This window comes from Ylistrum balloti, unplaced genomic scaffold, assembly GCF_031769215.1.
Source record: "Ylistrum balloti isolate Yb309-2 unplaced genomic scaffold, AGI_CSIRO_Ybal_v1 Utg369582, whole genome shotgun sequence".
Classification (NCBI taxonomy): Eukaryota; Metazoa; Mollusca; class Bivalvia; order Pectinida; family Pectinidae; genus Ylistrum; species Ylistrum balloti.
The window spans coordinates 193,882-206,944 of NW_026781872.1; the positions used below are offsets into that span (position 1 = coordinate 193,882).

Genomic DNA, 13,063 nt, shown 5'->3' on the forward strand with positions numbered 1-13,063 from the left:
CTCAACACATGCCCTGTTATTACGAGTTTAGTTTAAAAACTCTGATTGAAACTTTGCTCTTCAGGTCTCAATTTCCCAAATTTGTCTAGTCAATTCTTGAAACGTGCTTATGGCATCTTGGTCGTGTTTTCAATGTTTGCTGAGATTCATCAGTCAATAAAATATATTACTTATGATTGAATGTTTACTTTATTTTCAGAAAAAATCTAATATATTGGTGAGCAAATCGTCATCATGGAAATCCGAAAAATTGTGGATAGAGGCGGGGAAGAGATAGTTAGCAAATATTACGATGGAATTAATTTTCCGCCAGTGGTTAGTGGGAATGTCAAAGACCATTTAGAGGCAATTAGGAATTTAAAACACAAGAACGGCGACATACTTCTCGACACTTTCCCTAAAACTGGTATGTAAAGATACTTGATGTCTCATCGTCAATGAAAGATTAAGTCATATATTTTCATGAGGCTTGATATCGTGGATTTAAATACCTTAAACTAATTATGACATTTTAACTGGGGCCCACATCCGATTCCGTGAATACTAAAATTTGTCATGTATTTCATTGTCTCATTATCTCTTAGAAAACAGCAAATGGCTATTAGCGATGAACGGTGCTTTTCATGTACATCAGTTCGTCCATATCATGGTGCATTAGTTTTGAGGTGGTCAGGTTGCCAGTGATAACGCACTCGCCTTTCACCTTGCCGTCTGGGATCTGATTCCCGAAACGGATGTGAAAAGGAAAGGAGTAAACTGACCATGCACGTGGGTTTCCCCTGGGTACTCCGGTTTCCTCCAACAATAAAACCCCTTGCGTGCGTTCACCAAAGCTACGAAGAGTGATGTATATCAGTTGAAAATAACTTGTTTCGCTATTGTTGTAAACGAAGGAAAGTTTTTTGTAGATTTGCCATCTGTGCAGCATATATAAGCATAACAGTAGTATATGTAGAATATATATGAATTACTAACATTACTTATTTATTCAAGGAACGCACTGGGGATTTGACATTTTGTATATGCTGCAAAATGGAAAAGCTGAATACAGCACAGACAACACCGCACCTTTAGATTTTGCACCTGCAGAGAAAATTGAAGCCTTAGATAGCCCAAGGGTTCTGGTATCACATTTATATCCGCAACATATTCCGAAATTCTGCACAGAGGAGAAATGTAAAATCATCTATATTTATCGTAATCCTAAGGATACGGCTGTGTCCATGCATTCCTTCATGAAGAGACTCGACATGGAGTTTATACGAGGTTATAATGGTAAATGGGAAGACTTCTTTGAACTATATGCCACACAGCCTGGTAAGTGTAATCTGAATATTTTACTACTCTATCTACTATCTACTCGGGTATATCTCTGTAATAAAACGGTCTCTTTTCTTCACATACATTTATGATTGATGAATCTTTGAACTAGCTAAAAATTGAAAATACCGTAAAATTTACAGTCAACACTGTTGATTATTCCTGGATGTGTAATGTCAGTAAATGGTGCATTACTACAGTTCCGTCTAAGATGAGAGGAGTATCATCCAAGATGTTTTATATATTTATGTTTTTTAAAGTTTTTCTCCTTTTGTTTTTTTGTTTTGTTTTTATCTTGAAAAGAACGACAAAGGATTTTGTGTGAACTGTCGTTATTACTCCGCTGTGATATAGCTATATATTTTATCATTTTAGGCCATTACAACACCTGGTTTGAGCACGTTAAGTCATGGTTAGATTTCAAAAAGAAGAATCCAGATTTACCTATCCTGTTTGTATCATTTGAGGACATGAAAAAGGTGTGTATTATTGTTTTATGGTACAGAATATCTTCATATACCTATTTTGAAATCGCCAGGTAATTATTTGATAAAGATAATAAATGATTAAATATATGGTAAGTGCATCTCCCCATTTGTACTTGATTTCCTCTTAGATTTTTTCTGGATTCCAATATTCTAGTTTCCTAGTATCACTTCCGAATCTTATAAGAACAAAACATACGTTGACCAGTGAACTTTACTAACAGGATATATTGTAACTATTTATGTTTGTATCAAAAGGCGATGTGTACTTGTGAGTCTTTTCTACAAGCATCTTCGCTGGTGCGTTCATACTATCTATCAATGAAAAAAACTGATTAGAATGCTATGTTAGAATGTCTTCTTTAAAGCATCTATAACCTTTGTTTATGCAATTAACCTTTTTGTTATGTTCAGTTCTTTTATAAATAAATAACTTTCAAACAGAATGGCATTTTGTAGAGATCGTCGTTGTCTTCAAGAATAGTACGTCTTCAAGTTTCTGAGTATTGTTTCAATTTCAAGTTAGTGTTTATATAAATAGATATTACAAAGGTATCGACTGGACATTATCATTAAGGGATATAGATAAAGTTCTTCCATTAGTATTTCAACAACCAATAACATGATACTGTCATATTGAAGGACTTACGAAGCTGTGTTCAAAAGATGGCAGAATATTTGGGAACGAAACAAGATCCAGAATTCCTTGACGAAGTGGCAAGAAAATGTCAGTTCAACGTCATGTCAGCGGCAAAGTCCTCAAATGCAAAAGAAACAGCAATGTCCAAAGATGGCACCAACCCGTTCTATAGAAAAGGTACACCTGTTGTAAATCACTTTGAACATGCACACTGATTTTAATGTCATGGCTGTATTAACAATATGTATAGCTGTATGTGGGACCGGAAATTCCCCCCAAGGCTGTTTATATCCTCCAGGCTAGGTTCATGAGATATGCGTTCATTTTCTTTCACGTCTTTACATATATTAGAAATAAATGTAGATATGTTTGTTTATCCAAGCTTCTGATTACTTAATAGTCAGAATATTTATGATCAGTGTCGTTCACGTGTTAATGTCATGTTGATATCACTTGAGCACAAAAATAATCGATTAAATTATAACGGTAAAGATTATGATACTTATGTGTTGTCGTAACTTGAGGAAAGTCTTCTTCTTTACTGTTTAAGGTGAAGTTGGAGATTGGAAGAACTGGCTAACAGTGGCACAAAACGAGATGTATGATGCAGTGATTAAAGAAAAAATGGTTGACATTGATCTAGACATTACATATACATTGTAAAATCATTTTGTGAGCTTTTCTGAAATGTCACTCTCCTACTAAAACCGTTGTTTTGTTTTGTTTTAAAAATATCACAAACTGAGAATGAGTAATATATTATATGTATATATGCGAAACTTCAAAGTGAAAATTGCATTATTTTATGTACTATGTTTGACACATAGTAAACAAGGACAATTTTACGTGACAGCGAAATAACATTGCTTATTCGTCAACAATGTTTCAAACACAACCATTTGAATGCAGATGTCGAGTTGGCATCGGAATTTTGTCAACTTGCACAGGAGGAGATGAATGAGAGTATGTCTTAACACTCACCGCAGTATACATCGGACAATCTATAAAAATGGACATATTTTCAATTTGTTATAGCCTGATCATATACTAAGCTTGTCGTTCGAGGCACATTACAGACTTGATCTGTGTATCACATGTACTCTGTGAATATTCACATCACAACAACACAAAAAGGGACATGCATACTTGTACAAACAGCAATTATTATCAACGTTATTCATATTTTGGGTTCTCTATTCATAAATACATCAATCAAATGTTTTCAATCTACTGTCATCCTCACAGGACCGTACTGTTCAACAAAAAGCGAACATGACCTTTCTACATATTATCTAAAAAAAAGCGAAAAGAGCAGGTGAAAATGCACCTAAGAGTAAATACAATTACCGAAAGAAAGCATGAAATAACAAAATCCGTTTTTTTACATGAGATGTGTAATAAAGATAAGACCTATATTAGGATATACATTTAAACAGTTAGTAACGATATCTATATTTAGTTATTAATGAATGATTAGTATAAATGTATATAGCTATGGGGTGAGTGTCTGCCAGGTCAACACTGTTTTTAGCGATGTATTTTGAACTACTTCTTTGACTAGAATTTTAGATATATTTGTAAATTGTGTGAGTAAAAACATAGGTTTGTAAGAAATTATTTTTATATATATGATAAAGAACATGTTAACAACCGGTTAGATGCGACAAGTAAATTGACGCATTCTTTTGTTAGATTTTTTAATTATGCTGATAAAAATCATTGTCTATAAGCTTTTGATAGGGAGGTTACAGCTGTTCTATAAGTTTATTTAAGTTTTCTTGGAAAGACACATACATTGTATATAGTGGATATAACGAGAGGTGGATCCGCAAGACATGCTATGATACATTTTATTATTTCATAACACCATCGTCTAAAATGGTAAGTTCTTTATCAATAATCGCTAACGATGTTACCACTTTCCGCACTACTTTAATGGATTATACATTTCATTTTCTATTACATTTCATAATAAATTTGCATTGAAATGCTAAATTTCCGTATTCTGTATATAAATATAAATGTAATCAAATCAGAATGATGTATCGAGATATCAGTTTGATATATTTGCGTTTTTGAACTTACATTTAAAATGGTTGTCCATAAAACAGTGCATAGATAAATTTAATGACCGTAGTGACCACAACTGTGTAAATCTTGACTATATTAGATTGTATGAACACATGGGAACATTCTAATAATTTACTGGTCAATATATACACTAAAAGATCTCAATATAAGCTGACTGCTCGTACATTAGTCGCCGTTTCATTGACGCTAAGGTTTGTGTTGGAACTAGTCGGTATTGCAAACCTTGAGGACAACTCAGAAGTAACACTAGAAACTAGCTTCATAAGGTAATTTATAGGTAACGCTTCATGGTGCCTTAGTCGATAAAATCCTGATGTCGTAGCTGTAAACAAGGACATATACCACAGCTTGTGATTTTTTGATCAATGTAAACGGTTTGTTGTATAATGAAAGTTATCGAATATAAAATCAAAAGCAAAACTAGGGTGGTAGGGTTGCGCAGTGGTACCGCACTCGCCTTTCGCCAAGCCGTCCGGGGTTCGATTCCCGGAATGGATATGAAAAGGCTTGGGGTCACCTATCTTAAACGGATAAAGCGGTATTGAAAACAAATTCTTGAATATCGATTCTACTGCGACCTTTGAAACCATAGATTGGGGAAGTGAATATATTACTACTCAAACGCACAACATGGAAATAAGAAACGTCACTTTTACCATAAAACTTGATCGAAAACTATCTCTGCTGCTTTCGTTGTAGTAGTTAGGGCTTTTCACCCAAAATAGGGTACCAGTGTTCAGCAATCTTCTTGTCAAGTTCCACAAAGTCTAGATAACTAATAGTAGGATATATTGATCAACAAATGTTGCATTATAAGGCTTGCAAATATGAATAACCTTGATCGACATTCAAGGTCACAGGGGTTAAATATGTTTGAACCTTTAAAAAGTGTATTTCTTCGTTATTATGTAGTTATATCTCCTTAACGTTTCAAGATACAAAGTTCATCTTTGGATATGTTGTAGAGATTAACAAACAAGAAAAATATATTGTTATCAGGATAAAGGTCAACGTTCGGTTTCCGTAGGAGGTCAAAGTTGAAATCATTGTTGAAATGTACAATATAAGGTACCAGTGTTAAACAATCTTCTTCTCAAGTTCCACAAGGTGTAGATCACTAGTATTTAGTATATTCTGATCTACATGTGTTGTTTTATAAGGCTTGCAAATATGAATAACCTTGACTAACATTCAAGGTCACAAAGCAAGGGGGTACTGATATTAGGCTTGTAGCATGCTGGGATGAAGGACTACCATTTTTGTCCTGACTAAGAGTTGTTATTTTCTAAGTTGGTCCGAAATCCAAGATGACTACAATGACCGCTATACTGAAAATGGATGTTTTTGAACTGCTCACGTCAGCTTGTGAAATTTTGTTTAAGTTTGCCGTAAATGAAGCTGAGGGGAGTCTGTCCGATATCCAGGATTGTCGCCAAAGAAGTGAAAAGCCCGTAAAATTATTAGCAACTGTTTCTAGTTTATATTTGTTTTATTATTTTTTGTTGACCAGGGTAAATGATAAATAAACGAAATCAACGGAAAAGGTCAAAATAACAAAGGTCAAAATATGTAACAAGAATTTCTGTCATATCAAACTGCACTATGTGCCTTCTTTACTTAAATACTGTCGGCATTATCAACGGGAATGACATCAGAGTCGGTCATTCATAGTGACGGAAGTATTCTGTAAGGAGCGCTGGTATGTTGACAGGCTATGCGTAATTCTGTGTGAATTTATTTATAGAACGTTCACCAGCGTCGGCCATTTACAGTGAAGCAATCATCATGTCAGGAGCGCTGATATGTGAATTGTTTGACAAAGTAACAGAGTATTTACAAGGCAGGGTCAAATTCGGTGACGCAAAGCTGTTCCGGTTAGGATCTAGAACATCTGATAACACCCTCAGCTGGTGATCAATATATCTGCCGGAAACACCATCACAGGACAAAACAGCAGAACTGTACACGAGGTAGGTACATTGAATCTTTTTGTACATCAATATATGAGATTCTGAAAAGAAAAAAATGTAAATTGTTTATGGTGAAGCATTAATGATATGTTTAACTGGTACCAACATAATAAGGTAAATCTGCTTATGTACACCATGTTCTGTTAATATTTTATTATCATCATGATATCACCAATCATTGTAATTTTAACATAAAATATGCATATTTGATATACATTTTGTTTCATACCATTATTTACTATTGTGCAAAATACTTAAGCACTCAACATTAATAATAACAAATGAGGAATTAAATATTTAATGTACAAGTAATATGATAATGTCTGAAAAACAAAGGTTATATCAATATCGACTTACAGAACAATCTAAAGAAAATGAAAGTATTGCAAATATGTCAGTATAATGTAGGCGTTTTAGCAATTATAGTTGCACCAGGTTGTCTGTAAAGTTTATATCTTAGTTTGCGCTTAATGTCATACATTGTGACCCCGTAATTTAAAAGAAGTAAGATTACACTGCTGTAAATAACGTTTACTGTGTACACATGAAGAACAACTTAGAACAAGATATCTCAATAGATAGCAGAATATTAGGGATCCGACTTGTTTACGTCGGTGGTAGATCTATCGTACACCAACGGAAGCAGCATTTTATAACAAAACGGCTGATATAAAGCTAACTACGGATAAAAAACACATGCTAGCTACAATAATGCTATTTGTTCAATCAGCAAACCTGTTAACATATCGATTTATATAGATTAAAAGAGAACGAGTTATTACGACCATATGACATCAGTAAGCTGTAGCGAGGACATCTGATCACTGAATAAAGCCAAATTTTTGTATAGGTACTCTGTTTTATAAATATGACATTTCATCACTCATTGACTATAATTCTAAAGCATGAAATAAGAACTTCATCGTTAGCAAAACTTAAACAGGAAAAACAAGTTGGAAGATGAAAGCATTGTGTTGACATTGAGACCAACGGATATAATCTAGCTTACCTGGTTGATTCCTCAGGTTTATCAAATTTTACGATATTCAAATTCGTCGTTAGTTAATATTCGGTACATGATTTGGACATTGCTCTTCATTGGACTAAAAATATAAGACATGGTAATAAGATAATATATGCAAAGAATACAGTGTATTGTTTGGCGTATTCAATCTTGGTAATCTTCACGAAGGTGTGTTTTCATGAACGGTAGTTAGACTGTATCTATGAATTATAACCCCTAGATGAGCTCATTATATTAATATTGTACGGAGATCTTGTTTACGTATATGTCTATTCAATTCAACATTTCAAATGAAAATCTGTCTTATGTTATTGAACATTTTACTTTTATTTTTCATCCATTTCTCTGCAAATATGATAGTTTTATAAAAGACAATTCGAACATGGCAACATACTCATAATCAAAACGCAAATTCCATAAAAGTAGGGCAAACTTATGAAGAAAAGAAATATTTACACGGAAACTCCGGAAAAAAGTCAAATGAGAATAAGTCCAGGAATTCCCGAAGACTAAGCGTCTTCTGTTTCATCGCCGACACCCTCCATGTAAACCAAAGTCAATCCAAGTGAGTAATGTCACGTTATCAAATGAGAACAAGGAAAAAACATGTTTTCCCCGATAGGTTTGTAATTGTACAATTGCGGGTAAGTTATTGTTTATTTCGTGTACAACACCTTCTCCTCGGTATTTTAACGATCTTCAAAAGCATATGATTTAAAAAATATTTCACGATTCCGAAGTGTTTAATCTGATACAATTCCTATTAAACTAAGAACGCTTTAGTTCCGTCTCAACACATGCCCTGTTATTACGAGTTTAGTTTAAAAACTCTGATTGAAGCTTCGCTCTGTAATTATGAACAAGTCTCAATTTTCCAAATTTGTCTAGTCAATTCTTGAAACGTGCTTATGGCAGTTATCACACATTTTGGTCGTGTTTTCAATGTTTGCTGAGATTCATCAGTCAATAAAATATATTACTTATGATTGAATGTTGACTTTATTTTCAGAAAAAATCTAATATATTGGTGAGCAAATCGTTATCATGGAAATCCGAAAAATTGTGGATAGAGGCGGGGAAGAGATAGTTAGCAAATATTACGATGGAATTAATTTTCCGCCAGTGGTTAGTGGGAATGTCAAAGATCATTTAGAGGCAATTAGGAATTTAAAACACAAGAACGGCGACATACTTCTCGACACTTTCCCTAAAACTGGTAAGTAAAAATCATCGTCAGTGTAAGATTAAATCATATATTTGCATGAGGCTCAATATCGTGGATTTAAAATGTATTTCATTTTATATCTCTTCGAACAGGACAGGAATGTGTTTTTCATCTATATCATGGTGCATTAGTTTTAAAGTGGTCAGGTTGTCAGTGCTAACGCACTCGCCTTTCACCTAGCCGTCTGGGATCTGATTCCCGGAACGGACGTGAAAAGGAAAGGAGTAAACTGCCTGTTCACGTGGATTTTTCCCTGGGTACTCCGGTTTCCTCCAACAGTAAAACCCCTTGAGTGCGTTCACCCAAGAAAAGAAGAGTGATGTGTATGAGTTGAAAATAACTATAAATCGCTATTGTTGGAAAATAAGTAAAGTTTTTTGTAGATTTGCCACCTGTATAGCATAGTAAAGCATAACAGTAGTATATATAGATTATATATAAATTACTAACATTACTTTTATTTATTCTAGGAACGCACTGGGGATTTGACATTTTGTATATGCTGCAAAATGGAAAAGCTGAATACAGCACAGACAACATCGCACCTTTAGATTTTGCACCTGCAGAGAAAATTGAAGCCTTAGATAGCCCAAGGGTTCTGGTATCACATTTATATCCGCAACATATTCCGAAATTCTGCACAGAGGAGAAATGTAAAATCATCTATATTTATCGTAATCCTAAGGATACGGCTGTGTCCATGCATTCTTTCATGAAGAGACTCGACATGGAGTCGATGCGAGGTTATAATGGTAAATGGGAAGACTTCTTTGAACTATATGCCACACAGCCTGGTAAGTGTAATCTGAATATTTTACTACTCTATCTACTATCTACTCGGGTATATCTCTGTAATAAAACGGTCTCTTTTCTTCACATACATTTATGATTGATGAATCTTTGAACTCGCTAAAAATTGAAAATACCGTAAAATTTACAGTCAACACTGTTGATTATTCCTGGATGTGTAATGTCAGTAAATGGTGTATTACTACAGCTCCTGATAGGCTGAAAGGAGTAATATCCAAGATTTATTTTTTATTTATTTGTTATGTTTTTTAAAGTTTTTCTCTATTTGTTTTTTGTTTGTTTGTTTTTTTATGTTGAAAAGAACGACAAAGGATTTTGTGTGAACTGTCGTTATTACTCCGCTGTGATATAGCTATATATTTTATCATTTTAGTGCATTACAACACCTGGTTTGAGCACGTTAAGTCATGGTTAGATTTCAAAAAGAAGAATCCAGATTTACCTATCCTGTTTGTATCATTTGAGGACATGAAAAAGGTGTGTATTATTGTTTTATGGTACAGAATATCTTCATATACCTATTTTGAAATCGCCAGGTAATTATTTGATAAAGATAATAAATGATTAAATATATGGTAAGTGCATCTCCCCATTTGTACTTGATTTCTACTAAGTAAGTAGATTTTTTCTAGATTTCAATATTCTAGTGTCCAAGTATCAATTCCGAGTCTAAGAAGAACCAAACATAGGTAGATCAGTGAACTTTACTAACAGGATATATTGTACCTATTTCTGTTTGTGTGTACTTATGTGTCTTTTCTACAACCCTCTCCGCTGGTGCGTCCAAACTATCTATCAATGGATAAACTGATAAGAATGCTGTGTTGGGGTCTTTTCTTTAATGCATCAATAACCTTTGTTTATGCAATCAACCTTTTGTTATGTTCAGTTCTTTTATAAATAAATAACTTTCAAGCAGAATGGCATTTTGTAGAGATCGTCGTTGTCTTCAAGAATAGTACGTCTTCAAGTTTCTGAGTATTGTTTCAATTTTAAGTTAGTGTTTATATAAATAGATATTACAAAGGTATCGACTGGACATTATCATTAAGGGATATAGATAAAGTTATCCATTAGTATTTCAACAACCAATAACATGATACTGTCATATTGAAGGACTTACGAAGCTGTGTTCAAAAGATGGCAGAATATTTGGGAACGAAACAAGATCCAGAATTCCTTGACGAAGTGGCAAGAAAATGTCAGTTCAACGTCATGTCAGCGGCAAAGTCCTCACATGCAAAAGAAACAGCAATGTCGAAAGATGGCACCAACCCGTTCTATAGAAAAGGTACACCTGTTGTAAATCACTTTGAACATGCACACTGATTTTAATGTCATGGCTGTATTAACAATATGTATAGCTGTATGTGGGACCGGAAATTCCCCCCAAGGCTGTTTATATCCTCCAGGCTAGGTTCATGAGATATGCGTTCATTTTCTTTCACGTCTTTACATATATTAGAAATAAATGTAGATATGTTTATTTTGATGTTTGTTTATCCTAGCTTCTGATTACTTAATAGTCAGAATATTTATGATCAGTGTCGTTCACGTGTTAATGTCATGTTGATATCACTTGAGCACAAAAATAATCGATTAAATTATAACGGTAAAGATTATGATACTTATGTGTTGTCGTAACTTGAGGAAAGTCTTCTTCTTTACTGTTTAAGGTGAAGTTGGAGATTGGAAGAACTGGCTAACAGTGGCAAAAAACGAGATGTATGATGCAGTGATTAAAGAAAAAATGGTTGACATTGATCTAGACATTACATATACATTGTAAAATCATCATTTTGTGAGCTTTTCTGAAATGTCACTCTCCTACTAAAACCGTTGTTTTGTTTTGTTTTAAAAATATCACAAACTGAGAATGAGTAATATGTTATATGTATATATGCGAAACTTCAAAGTGAAAATTGCATTATTTTATGTACTATGTTCGACACATAGTAAACAAGGACAATTTTACGTGACAGCGAAATAACATTGCTTATTCGTCAACAATGTTTCAAACACAACCATTTGAATGCAGATGTCGAGTTGGCATCGGAATTTGTCAACTTGCACAGGAGGAGATGAATGAGAGTATGTCTTAACACTCACCGCAGTATACAACGGACAATCTATAAAAATGGACGTATTTTCAATTTGTTATAGCCTGATCATATACTAAGCTTGTCGTTCGAGGCACATTACAGACTTGATCTGTGTATCACATGTACTCTGTGAATATTCACATCACAACAACACAAAAAGGGACATGCATATTTGTACAAACAGCAATTATTATCAACGTTATTCATATTTTGGGTTCTCTATTCATAAATACATCAATCAAATGTTTTCAATCTACTGTCATCCTCACAGGACCGTACTGTTCAACAAAAAGCGAACATGACCTTTCTACATATTATCTAAAAAAAGCGAAAAGAGCAGGTGAAAATGCACCTAAGAGTAAATACAATTACCGAAAGAAAGCATGAAATAACAAAATCCGTTTTTTTACATGAGATGTGTAATAAAGATAAGACCTATATTAGGACATACATTTAAACAGTTAGTAACGATATCTATATTTAGTTATTAATGAATGATTAGTATAAATGTATATAGCTATGGGGTGAGTGTCTGACAGGTCAACACTGTTTTTAGCGATGTATTTTGAACTACTTCTTTGACTAGAATTTTAGATATATTTGTAAATTGTGTGAGTAAAAACATAGGTTTGTAAGGAATTATTTTTATATATATGATAAAGAACATGTTAACAACCGGTTAGATGCGACAAGTAAATTGACGCATTCTTTTGTTAGATTTTTTAATTATGCTGATAAAAATCATTGTCTATAAGCTTTTGATAGGGAGGTTACAGCTGTTATATAAGTTTATTTAAGTTTTCTTGGAAAGACACATACATTGTATATAGTGGATATAACGAGAGGTGGATCCGCAAGACATGCTATGATACATTTTATTATTTCATAACACCATCGTCTAAAATGGTAAGTTCTTTATCAATAATCGCTAACGATGTTACCACTTTCCGCACTACTTTAATGGATTATACATTTCATTTTCTATTACATTTCATAATAAATTTGCATTGAAATGCTAAATTTCCGTATTCTGTATATAAATATAAATGTAATCAAATCAGAATGATGTATCGAGATATCAGTTTGATATATTTGCGTTTTTGAACTTACATTTAAAATGGTTGTCTATAAAACAGTGCATAGATAAATTTAATGACCGTAGTGACCACAACTGTGTAAATCTTGACTATATTAGATTGTATGAACACATGGGAACATTATAATAATTTACTGGTCAATATATACACTAAAAGATCTCAATATAAGCTGACTGCTCGTACATTAGTCGCCGTTTCATTGACGCTAAGGTTTGTGTTGGAACTAGTCGGTATTGCAAACCTTGAGGACAACTCAGAAGTAACACTAGAAACTAGCTTCATAAGGTAATTTATAGGTA

General features: G+C 33.6%; 2 protein-coding genes across 2 annotated transcripts; both read left to right on the forward strand.

Moving 5' to 3' along the window:
• Positions 1-234: 234 nt before the first annotated feature.
• LOC132543707 (sulfotransferase 1C4-like) lies at positions 235-3,108 on the forward strand. Its single transcript, XM_060207228.1, has 5 exons — positions 235-406; positions 994-1,317; positions 1,696-1,799; positions 2,448-2,622; positions 2,996-3,108. Exons 1-5 carry the CDS (start codon positions 235-237, stop codon positions 3,106-3,108), a joined length of 888 nt encoding a protein of 295 aa, XP_060063211.1.
• A 3,316-nt stretch (positions 3,109-6,424) lies between these two features.
• On the forward strand, positions 6,425-11,354 carry LOC132543687 (sulfotransferase 1C4-like). The gene is made up of 6 exons (XM_060207207.1): positions 6,425-6,506; positions 8,540-8,746; positions 9,226-9,549; positions 9,939-10,042; positions 10,682-10,856; positions 11,242-11,354. Exons 2-6 carry the CDS (start codon positions 8,575-8,577, stop codon positions 11,352-11,354), a joined length of 888 nt encoding a protein of 295 aa, XP_060063190.1. The 5' UTR covers positions 6,425-6,506; positions 8,540-8,574.
• The last annotated feature ends 1,709 nt before the right edge of the window (positions 11,355-13,063 follow it).